This window comes from Falco cherrug, chromosome 1 (assembly GCF_023634085.1).
Source record: "Falco cherrug isolate bFalChe1 chromosome 1, bFalChe1.pri, whole genome shotgun sequence".
Taxonomy (NCBI): domain Eukaryota; kingdom Metazoa; phylum Chordata; class Aves; order Falconiformes; family Falconidae; genus Falco; species Falco cherrug.
This window is the reverse complement of record NC_073697.1, coordinates 38,297,904-38,311,618: the sequence shown is the minus strand read 5'-3', so window position 1 is coordinate 38,311,618 and position 13,715 is coordinate 38,297,904. Positions and strand designations below refer to the sequence as shown.

The window sequence follows — 13,715 nt, the reverse complement described above, 5'->3', positions numbered from 1 at the left end:
GGGGGGGGGTGGTGTAGGGTGTGGGTTTGTGCCTGGCTGGGGGGCTGGGGGCGTGGGGGGGTCTGCGGGGACGCGCCAAGTGCCGCAGCTCCAGGGCACGCGGCCCGCACGAGCAGCCCCCGTACGCCGGACCGCGGCGCGCGCCCACGCGTGTCCGTGCACCGTCCCGCACGCGCCGGCCGGCCAGCACCCGTCCCCTCCGGCCTCTCCTTGCCCGCTTCAAAGATGGCGGCGACGGCGCCCCGCCCCCGCCAGGGAGCCCGGAAGCGGACGCGGGTCCGCGCCGAATCGCTTCCCCCGGGCGGCGGGACACCGGCACCGGCAGCGCCGCATGAGCAAGGCCTGGCGGCGCGGCAGGATGGAGGGCGGCGAGCACGGTGAGGGGGCCGGGGGCCGGGGGGGGCGCTCGCAGCCGCGGCCCCGCCGGTGGCCGCCCGCTGGGGCTGCGCCCGGTGGCGGGAGGCCGGGCTGACGGCTGCGGGCCCCCCCGCAGGGGAAGAGGCCGAAGCGGGCGGCGGGCACGGCTCCCACAAGAAGAAGCACAAGAAGCACAAGAAGAAGCACAAGAAGAAGCACCACCACGAGGCGGCGGGGCCGCCCCCCGAGCCCACCGCCGGGCTGCGCAAGCCCCAGCTCAAGCTCAAGATCAAGCTCGGGGGGCAGATCCTGGGCACCAAGAGGTGAGCGGGGCCGCGGGGGGCTCGGCCGGTGTCTCCCCCCGCCCCACAGGCCTCGCTCGGCTGCCCGGCCCCGCATTCCGCCCCGGCGGGGGCCCGAGGCACCCGGCCCTGCCCACCGCCGTGCTTTCCCCACAGCGTGCCGACCTTCACGGTGGTCCCCGAGGCACCGCGCTCGCCCTCCCCGCTGATGGTGGCGGATGAGGAAGAGGAGCCCACGGAGGGGGTGCCCATCGAGCAGTACCGGGCCTGGCTGGGTGAGCTCTGGGGGGGTTGGCTGCCGGGGGGCCTCGGAGGGCTGCAGTGGGACACGGGGCCTGTGGGGATGCTCCAGCCCTTCCGAGGGGGGCTGTGGGTGCATCCATGCCCACGGCACTGCAGCAGAGCTGGGCAGGGATGGGGCCTGCAGGCTGGCCCCGGGGTTGCATGGGTCACCCTGTCATGGCTCTGGCAACAGCGTGACCCCGGGATGGGGCAACAGACACATGCATACACACGGTGACTTGTCTCCCTGCCACTGCCTGGTCCAGATGAGGACAGCAATCTGGACCCGTCGCCCCTGCCAGACCTGGACTCAGAGAATTGCTTTCCCAGCCGTGAGGATGATGATGAAGAAGAGGAGCGCTGGCTTGATGCCCTTGAAAAGGGCGAGCTGGACGATAATGGGGAGCTCAAGAAGGAGGTGGACGAGTCACTACTGACAGCGCGACAGGTGAGAGGGGAGTGAAAGCGGCCACGGAGCTGCCTGGGGCTGGGCTGAGGGGCACAGCCGGGGCCGGGAGCCCCAACGCTGAGCCAGTTCTGCTGCCTGCTGTGATGCTGTGGGGGTCCCAGAGCTGGTGGTGGGCTTGCTGGGAGCCCTTGGAGGGGCAGGGAGGGCCCTGGCCGAAGCTGTAGCTGTGTCCTCCCGTGCCCCCCACAGAAAGCCCTCCTGCACAAGCAGCAGAGCCAGCCACTGCTGGAGCTGCCCATGGGCTACAAGGCAAAGGAGCTGACAGAGGAGATGCTGGTGAAGCGAGAGGAGAGGGCCCGCAAGCGGCGCCTGCAGGCGGCCAAGAAGGCAGAGGAGAACAAGAACCAGACCATCGAGCGCCTGACTAAGACCAACAAGGCCAAGGTGAAGACGCTGCGGGAGCGCAGGGCCAAGCAGGCCTCCTGCCCCGTCGTTCACTACTGCAATGCCACCGACCGCATCACCGTCTCCTTCCCGGCAGGCATGGCCCTGCCACTGCTGCCCACCCCGGCCCCCACTGTGCCCACACCTGTCCTCTGCGGCGTTGCTGGCTGCTCCAACCACAAGCGCTATGCCTGCTCCCGCACTGGCCTGCCGCTCTGCAGCCTGGCCTGCTACAGGAGGAATCTTCAGCTGCAGGAGGCAGTGGCCTAGGGGCCGGGGGCAAGGGGGGGGCAGCAGCCCCCCCGCCATGGACAGAGGGGGCCGGGGCTGTGAGGTGGCCCCGGAGGTGACTGTGGGGGTCCTGGGAGGCAGGGGTATCCCAGGTGGGGCTGGTCCCGGGGCGGGTCCCTTGGTGGCACCGCCACCCGGTGCTGCAGGGTTTATTAAAGGTGGTTGGTGTCGGAGCCGTGTGTGTCCGTGTCCACGGGGTGCGTTATGGTACGGCCCGGGTACCCCCCTCGGGTGCGTTATGGTACGGCCCGGGGACCCCCTCGGGTGCGTTATGGTACGGCCCGCCGATCCCGGGGGCGGGGTACCGGGAAGCGTCCATTGGCTGGGGCCCTGTCCGGCAGCGAGCGACAGCACCGGTTGGTTGGTCGTTCCGCCAATCGCGCGCCCTGCCGGTGTCTGTGCCGCCCGTTGGCCGCGCTTGGCTCAAGTTCCGCCCCGGGGGCCAGAAGGGGCTGCCCCCGGCCGTGGGGCGCTGGGCGAGGTCGCCGTTGGTCAGCGCCCCCGTCAGTCACGGCGGGCGGGGCGGGGCTCCGTCTCCGGTTGGCGGCGGCGGCCGCCAATCGGGGCTGGGCGGGGCTCGGTCCCTTTGTCTCTGTTGTTGGGCGTGAGGCGCGGGCAGACGGCGCCCGATTGGCGGAGGCAGGGCGGCGGCGGAGGCGGCGATTGGCCGGCGGCGGCGAGGCGGCGTCGGATTGGGCGTCGGGGGGGCGGGATCCTCGGCCCGGGCGTGATGGCGGCGGCGGAGGCTGCGGCCCGGGCGGCGGCGGCGGGCCGGGCGGCCGGGATGGGGGCGGCGGCGGCGGCGGCGGCGGTGGGGCAGCGGCTGCTGCTGCGGGAGGCGGGGGCCAGGGCCGGGGCCGGGGCGGCCGAGCGGGCGGAGCCGGCGCGGGGCCGCGGCGGGCTGTAGGCGGCGCCATGGAGCGGCCCGGGAGCGGCGGCGCCGAGGGGGCCTGGGCCGCGCTGCTGGGCCGGCAGCACCAGCAGGTACGGGCGGGCACTGGGGCGCGGCGGCGGGCTGGGGCGCGGCGGCAGGCTGGGACGGGCCCCCCTTCCCGGGGCCGGTGTGACGGTGTGGCTGTGCCCGCAGGCCCGGGAGTACTGCCCGGGGGTGAACAACCAGCCCTACGTGTGCGAGACGGGGCACTGCTGCGGGGAGACCGGCTGCTGCACCTACTACTACGAGCTGTGGTGTGAGTGCGGGCGGGGGCCGCGGCCCCGGGGGCGCCCTGGGCTCAGACCAAGGGCTCGAGGGGAGGGTGACCCCGCTCTGCTCCCCGCAGGGTTCTGGCTCCTCTGGACCATCCTCATCCTCTTCAGCTGCTGCTGTGCCTACCGGCACCGCCGGGCCAAGCTGCGCCTGCAGCAGCAGCAGCGGCAGCGGGAGATCAACCTCATCGCCTACCACGGTGCCTGCAACTACCCCGCCTCCATGATGGACCTCAGTGAGTGAGGGGCCCAGCCCCTGCGTCCATCCGTCTGTCCCCTGACAACCTCCTGTCCAACCATCCATACCCCCAGCACTGTGTCTGTCCATCTGTGTGTTCCCCAGCCCTGTGCGTTTATCCATCCGTCCCCCACCAGCCCTGTGTGTCCATCCACCGATCCGTCTGTCCCCCACAAGCCCCATGTATCCATCTGTTCATCCCCTCCCAGTCCCATGTGTCTGTCTGTCTGTCCCTCGCCAGCCCCCTATGTATCCTTGCATCCCACCCAACGCCCTGCATCTGTCTGTCCCCCCCGACCCCTGCATCCTCGCAGCTCCGCAGCCCCCTTGCTCTGCCTCGGGGCCCTGTGCTGGGCTGGGCACTCCAGATCCTCCACCTCTGGGGACGGGCCCGGTGGCAGTCTGGCTCCTGGGGGGCTCTGACCTGTACTCCCCCTCTCCCCGCAGGGATGCTGGCTTCCTTCAAGCTGCCTGCCTACGAGGAGGTGGCCCACCGCCCCAGCACACCGCCGCCGCCGTACAGCGCCATCCTGGCCCAGCTGAGCGGGCCCCGCAGCCGCCTGGGCTCCAGCAGCCTCACCCTCTCTCCCAGCTCAGAGAACTACACCAGCTGCTCCTGCGAGTCGAGCTGCGCCACATCTCCCAGCAGCACCTCGCTCTCGGTGCAGGTGACGGACGAGACAGAGCGCAGCCAGGCCAGCACGCCCAGCGAGGAGGGCGGCACCAGCAGCACTGGCACCGGCGCCAGCTGGGAGCAGCCCGCTGAGGAAGCGCCAGCCCGCAGGGCCCCGCACAAGCACACCCTCTTCTCCTCCACCATGGACTTCTTTGAGGCTGACTGTCACCCCTGCTCCGACATCGAGGAGGGTGAGGAGGAGGAGGGCGGCACAGCTCGGGAGGAAGGTGGCAGCAGCGGCGAGCATTTCCGGCACCGGCGCCTGACAGGGGACTCGGGCATCGAGGTGGGGCGCTGCCAGGAGGAGGAGGAGGGTGAGGGTGAGGGCACCCACCTCCTGGGCAAGGCCAGCCCCACACCCTCGCCCCGGTGCGGGCTGCCGAGCCAGGGGAGCGGTGAGGGGCCCAGCTCGCCTGCCCTGCCTGTCTGAGCCTGTGCCCACTGGCCAAGCCCTGCCCTCCCCGCTGCCTGCTAGCTTGCCTGGCCCCGTCCTGCTGCCTGCTCCCCCTGCCCATCCCTGGGGTGGGGGCAGGTGGCCGTGCCTCGGGCCCCACCCGCCATCCCTGCCTGTTCTGCCTCCAGCCCTGCCTTGGAGTGGCCAGGGGGGTGCAGTGGGTGCGACCCCCCCGCTCAGAGGGCACCTGCTGCGGGGCAGAGCAGGATCAGCAGTGGTTCAGCCGGGGCTGCCCCTCCCTTGTGCTCCCAGTGCTGCCTTGTGGCCCGGGCATGGCCCCCTACTCCACATGCCCACTGTCAGGGGGCTCAGGGCAGCGTCCCCGGGGCCTGGACTCTGGCTGCAGAGCCCCCGAGGCCCCTCACCCTGACTGACACCCCCCCACGCCCCGTTGTGTCCAGTACCTCATGTGGTGTGGCTGGGCCCTGGGGCAGCCCTGCTCTCGCTGTGGTCCTGCCGGAGCCCCCTCCCCTCCGAACTTGCTTCCAGGGGCCGCAGCCGCCAGGGTCCCGTGCCTGCCCCAGCCCATCCCCCCCACCCTGTGCTGCTGGTGTCGCTGCCCGTGGGGGGGCCCCATCTCTGCTGCGGGATGGGCAGTTCACGTAGCGTTCTCTCACCATTAAAGAGATGTGGAAGTATGGCAGCCCTGCGCCTGCTAGGGGGCACAGGGGGGGCACTGGGGCCGAGCCGGGCCTCCCCAGCTTCACAGGGAGGGCAGGGAGACCCCTGACACTGCGAGGGGATGAAGCGGGTGGCTGGGGCAGGACAGAACTGTGACACACACCCCACCCCCTCAACACAGGCAGTGACAGGCCATGGTGGCGGAGGTTTATTGGAGGTGAGGCAGTGGGGTCTGGCACAGTGGCCCTCCACATGCCTCCACCCGCACCTGAGAAAAAACAGGCAGGGCCAGCAGCTGTCTGCACCTCGGCCAGCTGTGGCAGCTGCTGATGGGCCTAGTAGTCTTCAGCCATTGCCAGCACAACCAGTGCGGACCAGCCAGCAAAAGGGTGGCAGCCCTGCCCGCGCCCAGTGCTGTCACTGTAGTGCTCCCAGAGGAAGCCGCTCTCAGCGTGCTGCCGGTACAGGTTGGCCACCAGGTTGTGGCGCAGCTCACGGTACAGCTCTGCTGCCTGCTCCCGCTGCGGCCCCTCAGTGTTGGCATAGCTGTGCAGTGCCTGCAGTGCCAGGTAGTTGACGTTGACCCAAATGGAGCCGCGCCAGTATGGGGGGTCGTGCTGGGTGTTGCGCTGCATGTAGAGCGGGCTGTCACGGGCCAGTGAGCGCAGCCCAAAGGGCGTCCAGAGCTGCTGCTCACTACGCATGGCAGCCAGCACAGCGGGCAGCCGTGGTGAGTCAGGGCGCAGCAGCTGCAGCAGCAGTGGGAAGAGGCTAACATAGCCCAGGGCTCCCACGAAGCGGAGCCGCGGGGCCTCCCGCACCTCCCGCACCAGCTGTGGGGCTGCGGGGGGTTGACCTGGAGCCGGGGGGGCTGGGGATTGCCAGCGCAGCCCCACAGCTGTGCTGTGGTTGCCATAATCAGCAAAGGCGCCCAGTTCTCGGGCCCAGTGCAGCTGCTCCAGCAGCCCGTTGTCACTCAGTGCCTGCTCCATTACCCGGTAGGACCCGGCCGGCTCCCCCAGCCGCTCGGCCACCTCCGCCAGCACACGGGAGGCCAGCGCCATCCAGCAGCGCAGGTCCAGATGCCGCTCCTCAGGCGAGGGGTGGGAGGCACGGGGATAGTCATCCAGCCCCGAGGCCAGTGTCTTGGGGTTGAGGAAGCGCTCGGGCTGGGTGTCACGGCCACGCCAGCGGAAGGTGAGGGGCAGGGGCCCAGCCTGCGTCTGGTTGTACCAGTTGTACCAGGCCTGCAGGCGGGGGAAGAGGCGGCGCAGGTAGGGCAGAGGGGCGTCGGGCAGCAGCCGCTGCAGCGCCAGCAGTAATGTCGGGGGGTTGGCCGTCTCGCTGTGCTGCAGGAGGAACTCGGGGGGCACCTTGGCTCGTGCCTCCTCCCCCAGAATCTGCTCCCGGGGTATCCATCCCTCGGCGTTCATCAGGTCCAGCCAGTGAGCAATCACCTCCCGGCTCAGCACTGGGTCCCAGCGTGCCAGCAGCAGCTGGTGGAAGCCCTCATCCCAGAGGAAGCCGCGGGGGAAGAAAGAGCGGGAGGGGACGGCAGTGAAGAGAACGGCCTCAGGGGCGGCAATGGGTCGCTCCTGCAGGGGGGACTGCACCAGCGAGCGCCCGTGGAAGTAGCCCATCCCTCCCAGGAGATCGCTGAGAGCAGCCTGGGCAAAGCGCTGCTGCGGTAGGGGGAAGCCCTTACGGCCCAGCCCGAAGGTCTCCTCAAAGCGCTGCTCGAAGGCAGCCACATGCTGCGAGAGTGCCGCCGACAGCGCGCCCCCTGCCAGCCGGCCGGGCCGGCCCACCACGCTGCCTGACTCGAAGGTCACCTCCACGATGCCCGGCGGCTCCAGCGTCACCTGGTGCAGCAGCAGCTGTCCCTCACGTGGGTGTTCCCCTGGCAGCCCCTGAAAGGTGTCGACGGCGAAGAAGCGGCGGCGGGGCCCCCCCGGTGGGGTGAAGACGAAGCGGTTGCTAAGGCTACTCCGCACTACCTCAGTCAGGCGGTGCAGCCCTGGGCTTGCTGCCTCCAGGTAGTTGTAGCTGTGAAGAAGCAGAGAGATGGCATCAGGGGACAGGACAGGGGACAGCAGCAAGGAGGGGGGCTGCCACGGCAAAGCACCCACCTGGCGTATTTGGGGTCCTCCCTGCTCTCAGTAGTGGGACGGAGGAAGGTGAGGGTGAAGCTCCCCAGCTCCTCCGCTGTCCCTGTCACAACAGCCAGCCGTGTCCTGTTCTCCAGGTGTGGCTTCAGTGTCCCCTGCCCGTCTGTGGCGACGTAGAAGAAGAGGGAGAGGAGCGGGACTGGGCTGCCCACACCCTGCGGAGGAAGAGGAAGGGGGGAAACACAAAGAAGGGGGCTGCCCGGCGCTCCGGCTGTTCTCCCGGCAGACGCAGCCCCATCCTCACCTCCATCCGTGCAGTGATGCGCCAACTCCAATCCCCTCCGTGCTCCCCTCCCAGTCGTTTAACGAATTCGGTTTTTAAGAACAAGCCTTTGTCTCGAATCTCCTGCACCCCGAAATTCACCCCGTCGTGCATCAACCAGCCATATCGCGACAGACCGTCACTCTGCTCGCAGGTGTGGCGTAAGCTGCCTCCCCCCTCGCCTTGCTGAAGCCACATCAGCCCTGAGGGCACCGGGGGGGCGGTTCAGTCTCGGTTCTCCGGGCGGGAGCAGGGGCAGGCCGAGCCCCGGGGCAGGGCAAGCCCTGCCCCGGGGCTCGGCCTGCCCCGCTCCCGCCGCTGTCTCTCACCGGTAACGAGAGCTCGTGGGCTACGTGTCTTCATCCCGAAGTAGACGTGAGGCCGGTAAGTCCCCCAGAAGCGGTGGGGCGAGGCGAGAGGCCCGGTAGAATCGGGTGGGAGCGCGGGGGGGCGCAGGGTGGGGGGTAACGAGGCGGGCGGCCGCTCTCCACCGGTTCCATTCGGTCGCCACCGCCGCCACGCCCAGCGCCACGGCCGCCGCCGCCGCCGCTATCACCAGCGCCGTCCGGCCCCGGCCCGGTCCCCGCTGTTGTTCCCGACGGGTCCCGCGGTCCCGGGCCCGTTCCCGAGCTCCTTCCCCGCCGCGCCGCCGCCGCTCGCCCGCCATGGCCCGGCCGCGCCGCTTGCGTCATCACGGCGCGACGCAGGGAGAGCGGCGCCGTGCGGAGGGGCGGCCGCCGCGCAGCGCCCCCTCGTGGCCCGGCGGGAAAGCGGCGGGATCAGTCCGCTCCTCCCACAGCCGGCCCCGAGGGGACGAGGACACCACCTCCACCCCCACACAGGCTGGACTCGGCACGTCCTCGAAAGCTGCTTTATTGTGTCTCTTGCTCGGCCCCACAGGCGGGTGGGGGTCCCGAGTACAAGGCTGGGGGAGAGGGGGGGGCTGCCCCTGCCCCTGGCCCCACCCCTCTCCCCCCCAGCCCGCTGCGGGGGCCAATGGCCACCAGCGCTCGGTCACTGCTTCACCTGTCCCCCGTCGCCCTCGCTCACAAAGCGCTTGCGGCCCCTGCAGAGGAAGATGAGGATGAGGAGGAGGAGGAAGACGAAGGGGGGGGACCCCCCCGGCACCCCCCCCCCAGTACCTGGTGGGGCAGGCATCCCGCAGCGCCCTGGTGATGATGCCGTGGTCGAAGCAGAGCTCCACCAGCCGCTCCAGGAGCCCGTGGGCCAGTGGCACATCCAGGCTGATGTCCCCCAGCTCCTTGTACACCCGCTGGAAGCCCTGGGGGACCAGGGGGACACAGGGCACAGTGTCAGCCCCAGGGGTGGGCTGCCCACAGCCCCCTGCCATGCACCCCACGCTCACCCGGTTCATCTGGTCCAGTGTCACCAGCCCCGTCTCCCACAGCACCTTCAGCAGCGTCACCATCATGGCCACGGGCCCCTCGCCAGAGCCCTCCAGCACCATCACCACTGCCTGTGGGTGGCAGGCATCAGCGGGGCTGTGGGGGCCCCCCCGCACCATTGGGACCCCCAGCCCTCACCTCGTACACCAGCTCGTGGTGGAAGTGGGGGACCTCCAGCTCCCGCAGGCAGTGCTCGGCCTCTGACACCTCCCCGGAGAGCAGGTACTCCCGCAGCAGCAGGTTCATCTGGGGACAGAGGCAGTTGCGGGGCACCGGGATGGTGGGGGGTGTGCAGGGATGGCAGGGGGGCACGAGAACAGTGGGGGGGACATGAGGATGGTGGGAGGATGGGATGGGGGGACACGGAGATTGTGGGGCCACAGGGACAGTGGGGGGACATGGGGACAGCAGACAGTACGGTGGGCGCATGGGGACAGTGGGGGGACACAAGGATGGCGGAGGGGCACTGGGATGGGGGTGAGAGGGGGACATGGGAATGGCAGGGGGACAGTATGATGGGGACGTAGGGGGACATGGAGATGGCAGGGAGGCAGCACATCAGGGACCCAAGGGTGGCACAGGGGAAAGCATGGGGATGCAGCCAGGGTATGGCTGAGGGCACTCCTGATGCGAGGAGGGCGCAGGGACAGCCAGGCGTCACCACTGCACCGGGTGGGCACATGTCTTGTGGGGGACATGCCCAGGGGGACATGACAGCCAGGACACACCCCGGGGGCTGCAGCCAGGGAGTAGGTGCCCATGGGGTGGGCAGGGGGTGCAGGGGGCAGGTGCTGACCTCCTTGACCAGGTGCTTGACGGGGCGCTGGCCGCCCCCCACACCCCAGACGTTGTCCAGCCGGTTGACTTCACGCTTGATGCGGAGCAGGACGGCGGCACGGTCAAGGGCGGCCCTGCGGGACAGGCGGGTGAGGGGGCGCACGGTGGGGGCAGCAGGGGCCGGGGCAGTGCTTACCTGGCATGCTCACAGTTCACGCGCCCCTTGTAGCGCTCCAGGAAGTCCAAGGGCAGTGCGTGGTCGGCCACCGCCCGGGCAATGAACTGCCCCAGCATCTGGAGACAAAGCATCAGCACTGCTGCCCACCCCCCACAGCCACCAGGTGTCCCCCGGCATGGCCATGGCACCCCCATCGTGGCTGTGTGTCCCCAGAGCATTGCCCAGCATGGCCACAGCCCCCCAGAGCACCACCCAACATGGTCATGACCCCTCCGGCATAGCTGTGTGTCCCCAGAGCAACCCCTTGCCCGGCCGTGGCCCCCCCCAGCACAGCCACATCACTCCGGAACATCCCCCAGTACAGCCATGGCCCCCTGGCACGGCCATGTTCCCCCAGAGCATCCCACAGCATGGCCACGGCCCACAGCACAGCCAGGACCCCCGGAGCATCCCCCAGCACGGCCATGTCCCCCAGAGCAGCACCCCCCCAGCCATGCCCCCTGACCCAGCCGTGCCCCTGACCCAGCGTGCCACTGCTCCCCCAACCTGGGGGGCCTCGGGGGTGTCGAGGATGAGGTCGGGCAGGTCGCGCAGCATTTTGTCGAAGGCCCAGGCGATGTCCTCGGGGGCCACAGCGCGGCCCACCAGGTCAGAGAGCAGGCGGGAGGTCAGCTCACGGTGGCTGGCCTTGCCCTCCAGCGCCAGCGCCACAGCCAGCGCGGGCACTGCGTGCCGCCGGCCGCCCAGGTTCAGCCCCCGCAGCAGCTCCTGTGCCCCACATGTTACCCCGCCGGCCGCCCAAGCCCCTCCATGCCCCCCGAAGGACCCCCTTCTCCCCTGCCTCGCATTGCTCCCCCAAAGGTCCCTGCCACCACGCGGTGCCCAGCCCCTCCTCTGGGACCCCTCCCCAGCAGCGAGTGTCAGTGGCACCAGGGCACCCCTGTCCCCTCCCCCAGGGACAATGCCCAGCCCCGAGGGACCCCCTTTCTCCCTCCCCAGATCAGCCTGGGGCCCCTCCAAAGGTCCCCACCACTAAGGGACCCCTCCCCATCCCAGCCTGCCCCATAACTGAGGGACCAGGGCACCCCCATCCCCTCCTCGGGGGATCCCTCCCCAGCACTGAAGGTCCATGTCACCAGGGCACCCTCACTCCCAGGGACCCTCCCCAACCCTGAAGGACCCCCTTTCTCCCCCGACCCCGCCAGCCTGGCCCCTCCAGAGGTCACCATGACCAAGGGACGCCTCTCCCCAGGGGACCCTGCCCCTCCCTGAAGGGTCCCTATCAGCCACAGACCCCCATCCCCTCCCCACACAACCCTTCCCCACTCTGGCCTGCCCCATCCCTCAGGGTCCTTGTCACTTGGGGCCCCTGTCCCGCAAGCCCCCAGCCCCGACGCACCATGACCTCACTGGTGTCCCCGTGCTCGAAGTACTCCAGCACCATGGGCTGCACATTCTTCTCCAGCTCCCCTTCCTCCAGCTCGGGCACTACAGTAGCATAAACTGTGTCCCCCTGCGGGGACAGCATGATGCCACCCCTGCCTGCACTGCTGCCCACGGCCAGCCGACCGCGGCAGGGCTGCCCATGAGGGCAGGGGGTGGCAGGGGGCTAGAGGGAGGGTGGCAGTGCCATACCTGAGCCACTTCATCGTAGTTGGGGTCACGGGCATCAGGCTCCTGGTAGCCATAGACCAGGCCAGGGGCACCCCACACGCCCTTGCCCCCAGCACCGCCTGCACCGGGCACGCATGGGGTGAGTGGGGGCTTGGTGGTGGCAGGGCCCCCAGTGGTGCCCCCCCAGGTGGGGACTGGGGCGCTGGCAGGGAGCCCAGCTCCACAGGGGACACAAAGGGGTCCCAGCCCCATGGGGGATGCAGGAGAGGGTAGAGGGTTGATAGAGCTATGGGGGGTCCCAGCCCCATGGCAGGTACAGGAGGGGTCGTGCAGAGTCCCAGCCCCATGGGGGATGAAGGAAGGGTCCCAGCCACATGGGGGGATGCAGGAGGGGTCCCAGCCCCAGGGGGGGTACAGGAGGGGCCATGCAGGGTCCCAGCTCAACAGGGGGTGACGGAGCCACACAGGGTCCCAGCCCCACAGGGGGGATGCAGGAGGGGTCCCAGCCCCATGGGGGTCACAGGAGGGGTGGGCGCTGCCGCCCCTCACCTTTCTTGGGCAGCCCGCGGCCCTTGCCCATGCGGGACCTGCGGTCATGTGCCCGGCCCTTGGGGCTGCCAGGCTCGGTGCCGGGCTCGGTGCCCTCGGAGAGCGACTCACGGGCTGAGTCCCGGGATGAGGTGCGCCGCAGCCGCCGCTTGGCCTTGGCCTTCAGCCGAGCCTCGTGCAGCAGCTTCTCCTGGGGGGTCCAGGTGCGAGGACCCCCAGCCCCCAGCAGCTCCTCATCCCTGTCCTCCTCCTCCTCCTCCTCCGCAGCTGCCAGGCAGGGGCCCTGCACACCGTGGGCACTGTCACCGTGCACTGGGACACCATGGCACACCGGGACACCCCAAGAGACCCCTACTGTGCACCCCCCGGCCTCTCCTGGGACCGCTGCCATACACCCCCAGGCCTCCCCTGGGACCCCCACCGTGCAGCCGCCAGCCTCTTCTAGGACCCCCACAGACCCCCAGCCTCCTCCTGGGACCTCCATGGGACCCCCACCATGCATCTGTCAGCCTTTCCTTGGACCCCCATGGACTCTTGGACTCTCCTATGACCCCTATATACCCCGAGTCTCCCCCCAGGAACCCCACCGTGCACCCCTCAGCCTCCCCTGGGACCCCCACTGTGCACCCCCTAGCCTCTTCTAGGACCCCCATGGACCCCCAGCACCCCCATGGGGCCCCCACCATGCATCCGTCAGCCTTTTCCTAACACCCCCAGGGAGTCTTGGCCTCACCTGGGACCTCCATAGACCCCCAGCCTCCCCCGGGACCCCCACCATGCACCATTCAGCCTCTTCTGGCACCTCCACCGTGCACCCCCTAGCCTCTGCTAGGATTCCAATGGACCCCAGCCTCCCCTGGGACCTCCAAGGGACCCCCGCCATGCAGCCTCCAGCCTCTCCTAGGAAGCCCATGGACCTGCAGCCTCCCCTGGGACCCCTGTCATACAATGCCCAGCCTCTCCTAGGACCCCCACGGACCCCCAGCCTCCCCATGGGACCCCCACCGTGCACCCCTCAGCCTCCTCTGGCACCCCCACCGTGCACCCCCTAGCCTCTCCTAGGATGCCCACAGACTCCCTGCCTCTCCTGAGACCCCCATGGGACCCCGAGACCCCACCTGTACACCCCGCAGCCTCCCCCGGGCTCTCCTACCATGCACCCCCTGCTCTCCCCTGGGACCTCCAACCCCGCAGGGACCCCCTATCCCGCACACGTAGCCCCTGTCCCAACAGGGGCTCAGCCGGTGATAGCGGGGACGGCTCGGTGCCGCTGCCGTTACTTGCCGTGGCGAAGGGGAGGCCACGGTCGGCGGCGCCCAGCTCGGTAACGGGGACGGCCATGGCGGGGCGGCACCGGGGCCGCACCGGGACCGGGAAGGGGGTGCTCGGCTCGGCCCGACCCCGCCCCGCGGCGGAAATGACCGGGAGCGGCGGCATCATGGGAGCCGTAGTCACACCGTGGGCTCCGGTAAACCCCCCGC

General features: G+C 70.0%; 4 protein-coding genes across 4 annotated transcripts; 2 read left to right on the top strand and 2 right to left on the bottom strand.

The window, feature by feature from the left end:
- The first annotated feature begins 72 nt into the window (after positions 1-72).
- Positions 73-2,258, top strand: INO80B (INO80 complex subunit B). The gene is made up of 5 exons (XM_055700924.1): positions 73-377; positions 494-680; positions 816-934; positions 1,208-1,389; positions 1,600-2,258. Exons 1-5 carry the CDS (start codon positions 332-334, stop codon positions 2,062-2,064), a joined length of 999 nt encoding a protein of 332 aa, XP_055556899.1. The 5' UTR covers positions 73-331; the 3' UTR covers positions 2,065-2,258.
- A 581-nt stretch (positions 2,259-2,839) lies between these two features.
- WBP1 (WW domain binding protein 1) lies at positions 2,840-5,302 on the top strand. Its single transcript, XM_055724503.1, has 4 exons — positions 2,840-3,069; positions 3,173-3,275; positions 3,366-3,527; positions 3,977-5,302. The coding sequence occupies exons 1-4, from the start codon at positions 3,001-3,003 to the stop codon at positions 4,633-4,635; spliced, it is 993 nt and encodes a 330-aa protein (XP_055580478.1). The 5' UTR covers positions 2,840-3,000; the 3' UTR covers positions 4,636-5,302.
- A 173-nt stretch (positions 5,303-5,475) lies between these two features.
- On the bottom strand, positions 5,476-8,406 carry MOGS (mannosyl-oligosaccharide glucosidase). Its single transcript, XM_055724483.1, has 4 exons — positions 8,040-8,406; positions 7,693-7,913; positions 7,410-7,603; positions 5,476-7,326 (listed from the first exon to the last, which is right to left on the bottom strand). The coding sequence occupies exons 1-4, from the start codon at positions 8,071-8,073 to the stop codon at positions 5,616-5,618; spliced, it is 2,160 nt and encodes a 719-aa protein (XP_055580458.1). The 5' UTR covers positions 8,074-8,406; the 3' UTR covers positions 5,476-5,615.
- Positions 8,407-8,567: 161 nt separating this feature from the next.
- Positions 8,568-13,656, bottom strand: LOC102051577 (programmed cell death protein 4). The gene is made up of 11 exons (XM_055724492.1): positions 13,519-13,656; positions 12,235-12,517; positions 11,707-11,804; positions 11,471-11,584; positions 10,618-10,839; positions 10,090-10,187; positions 9,913-10,027; positions 9,255-9,362; positions 9,077-9,187; positions 8,853-8,992; positions 8,568-8,776 (listed from the first exon to the last, which is right to left on the bottom strand). The coding sequence occupies exons 1-11, from the start codon at positions 13,573-13,575 to the stop codon at positions 8,725-8,727; spliced, it is 1,398 nt and encodes a 465-aa protein (XP_055580467.1). The 5' UTR covers positions 13,576-13,656; the 3' UTR covers positions 8,568-8,724.
- Between the last annotated feature and the right edge of the window lie 59 nt (positions 13,657-13,715).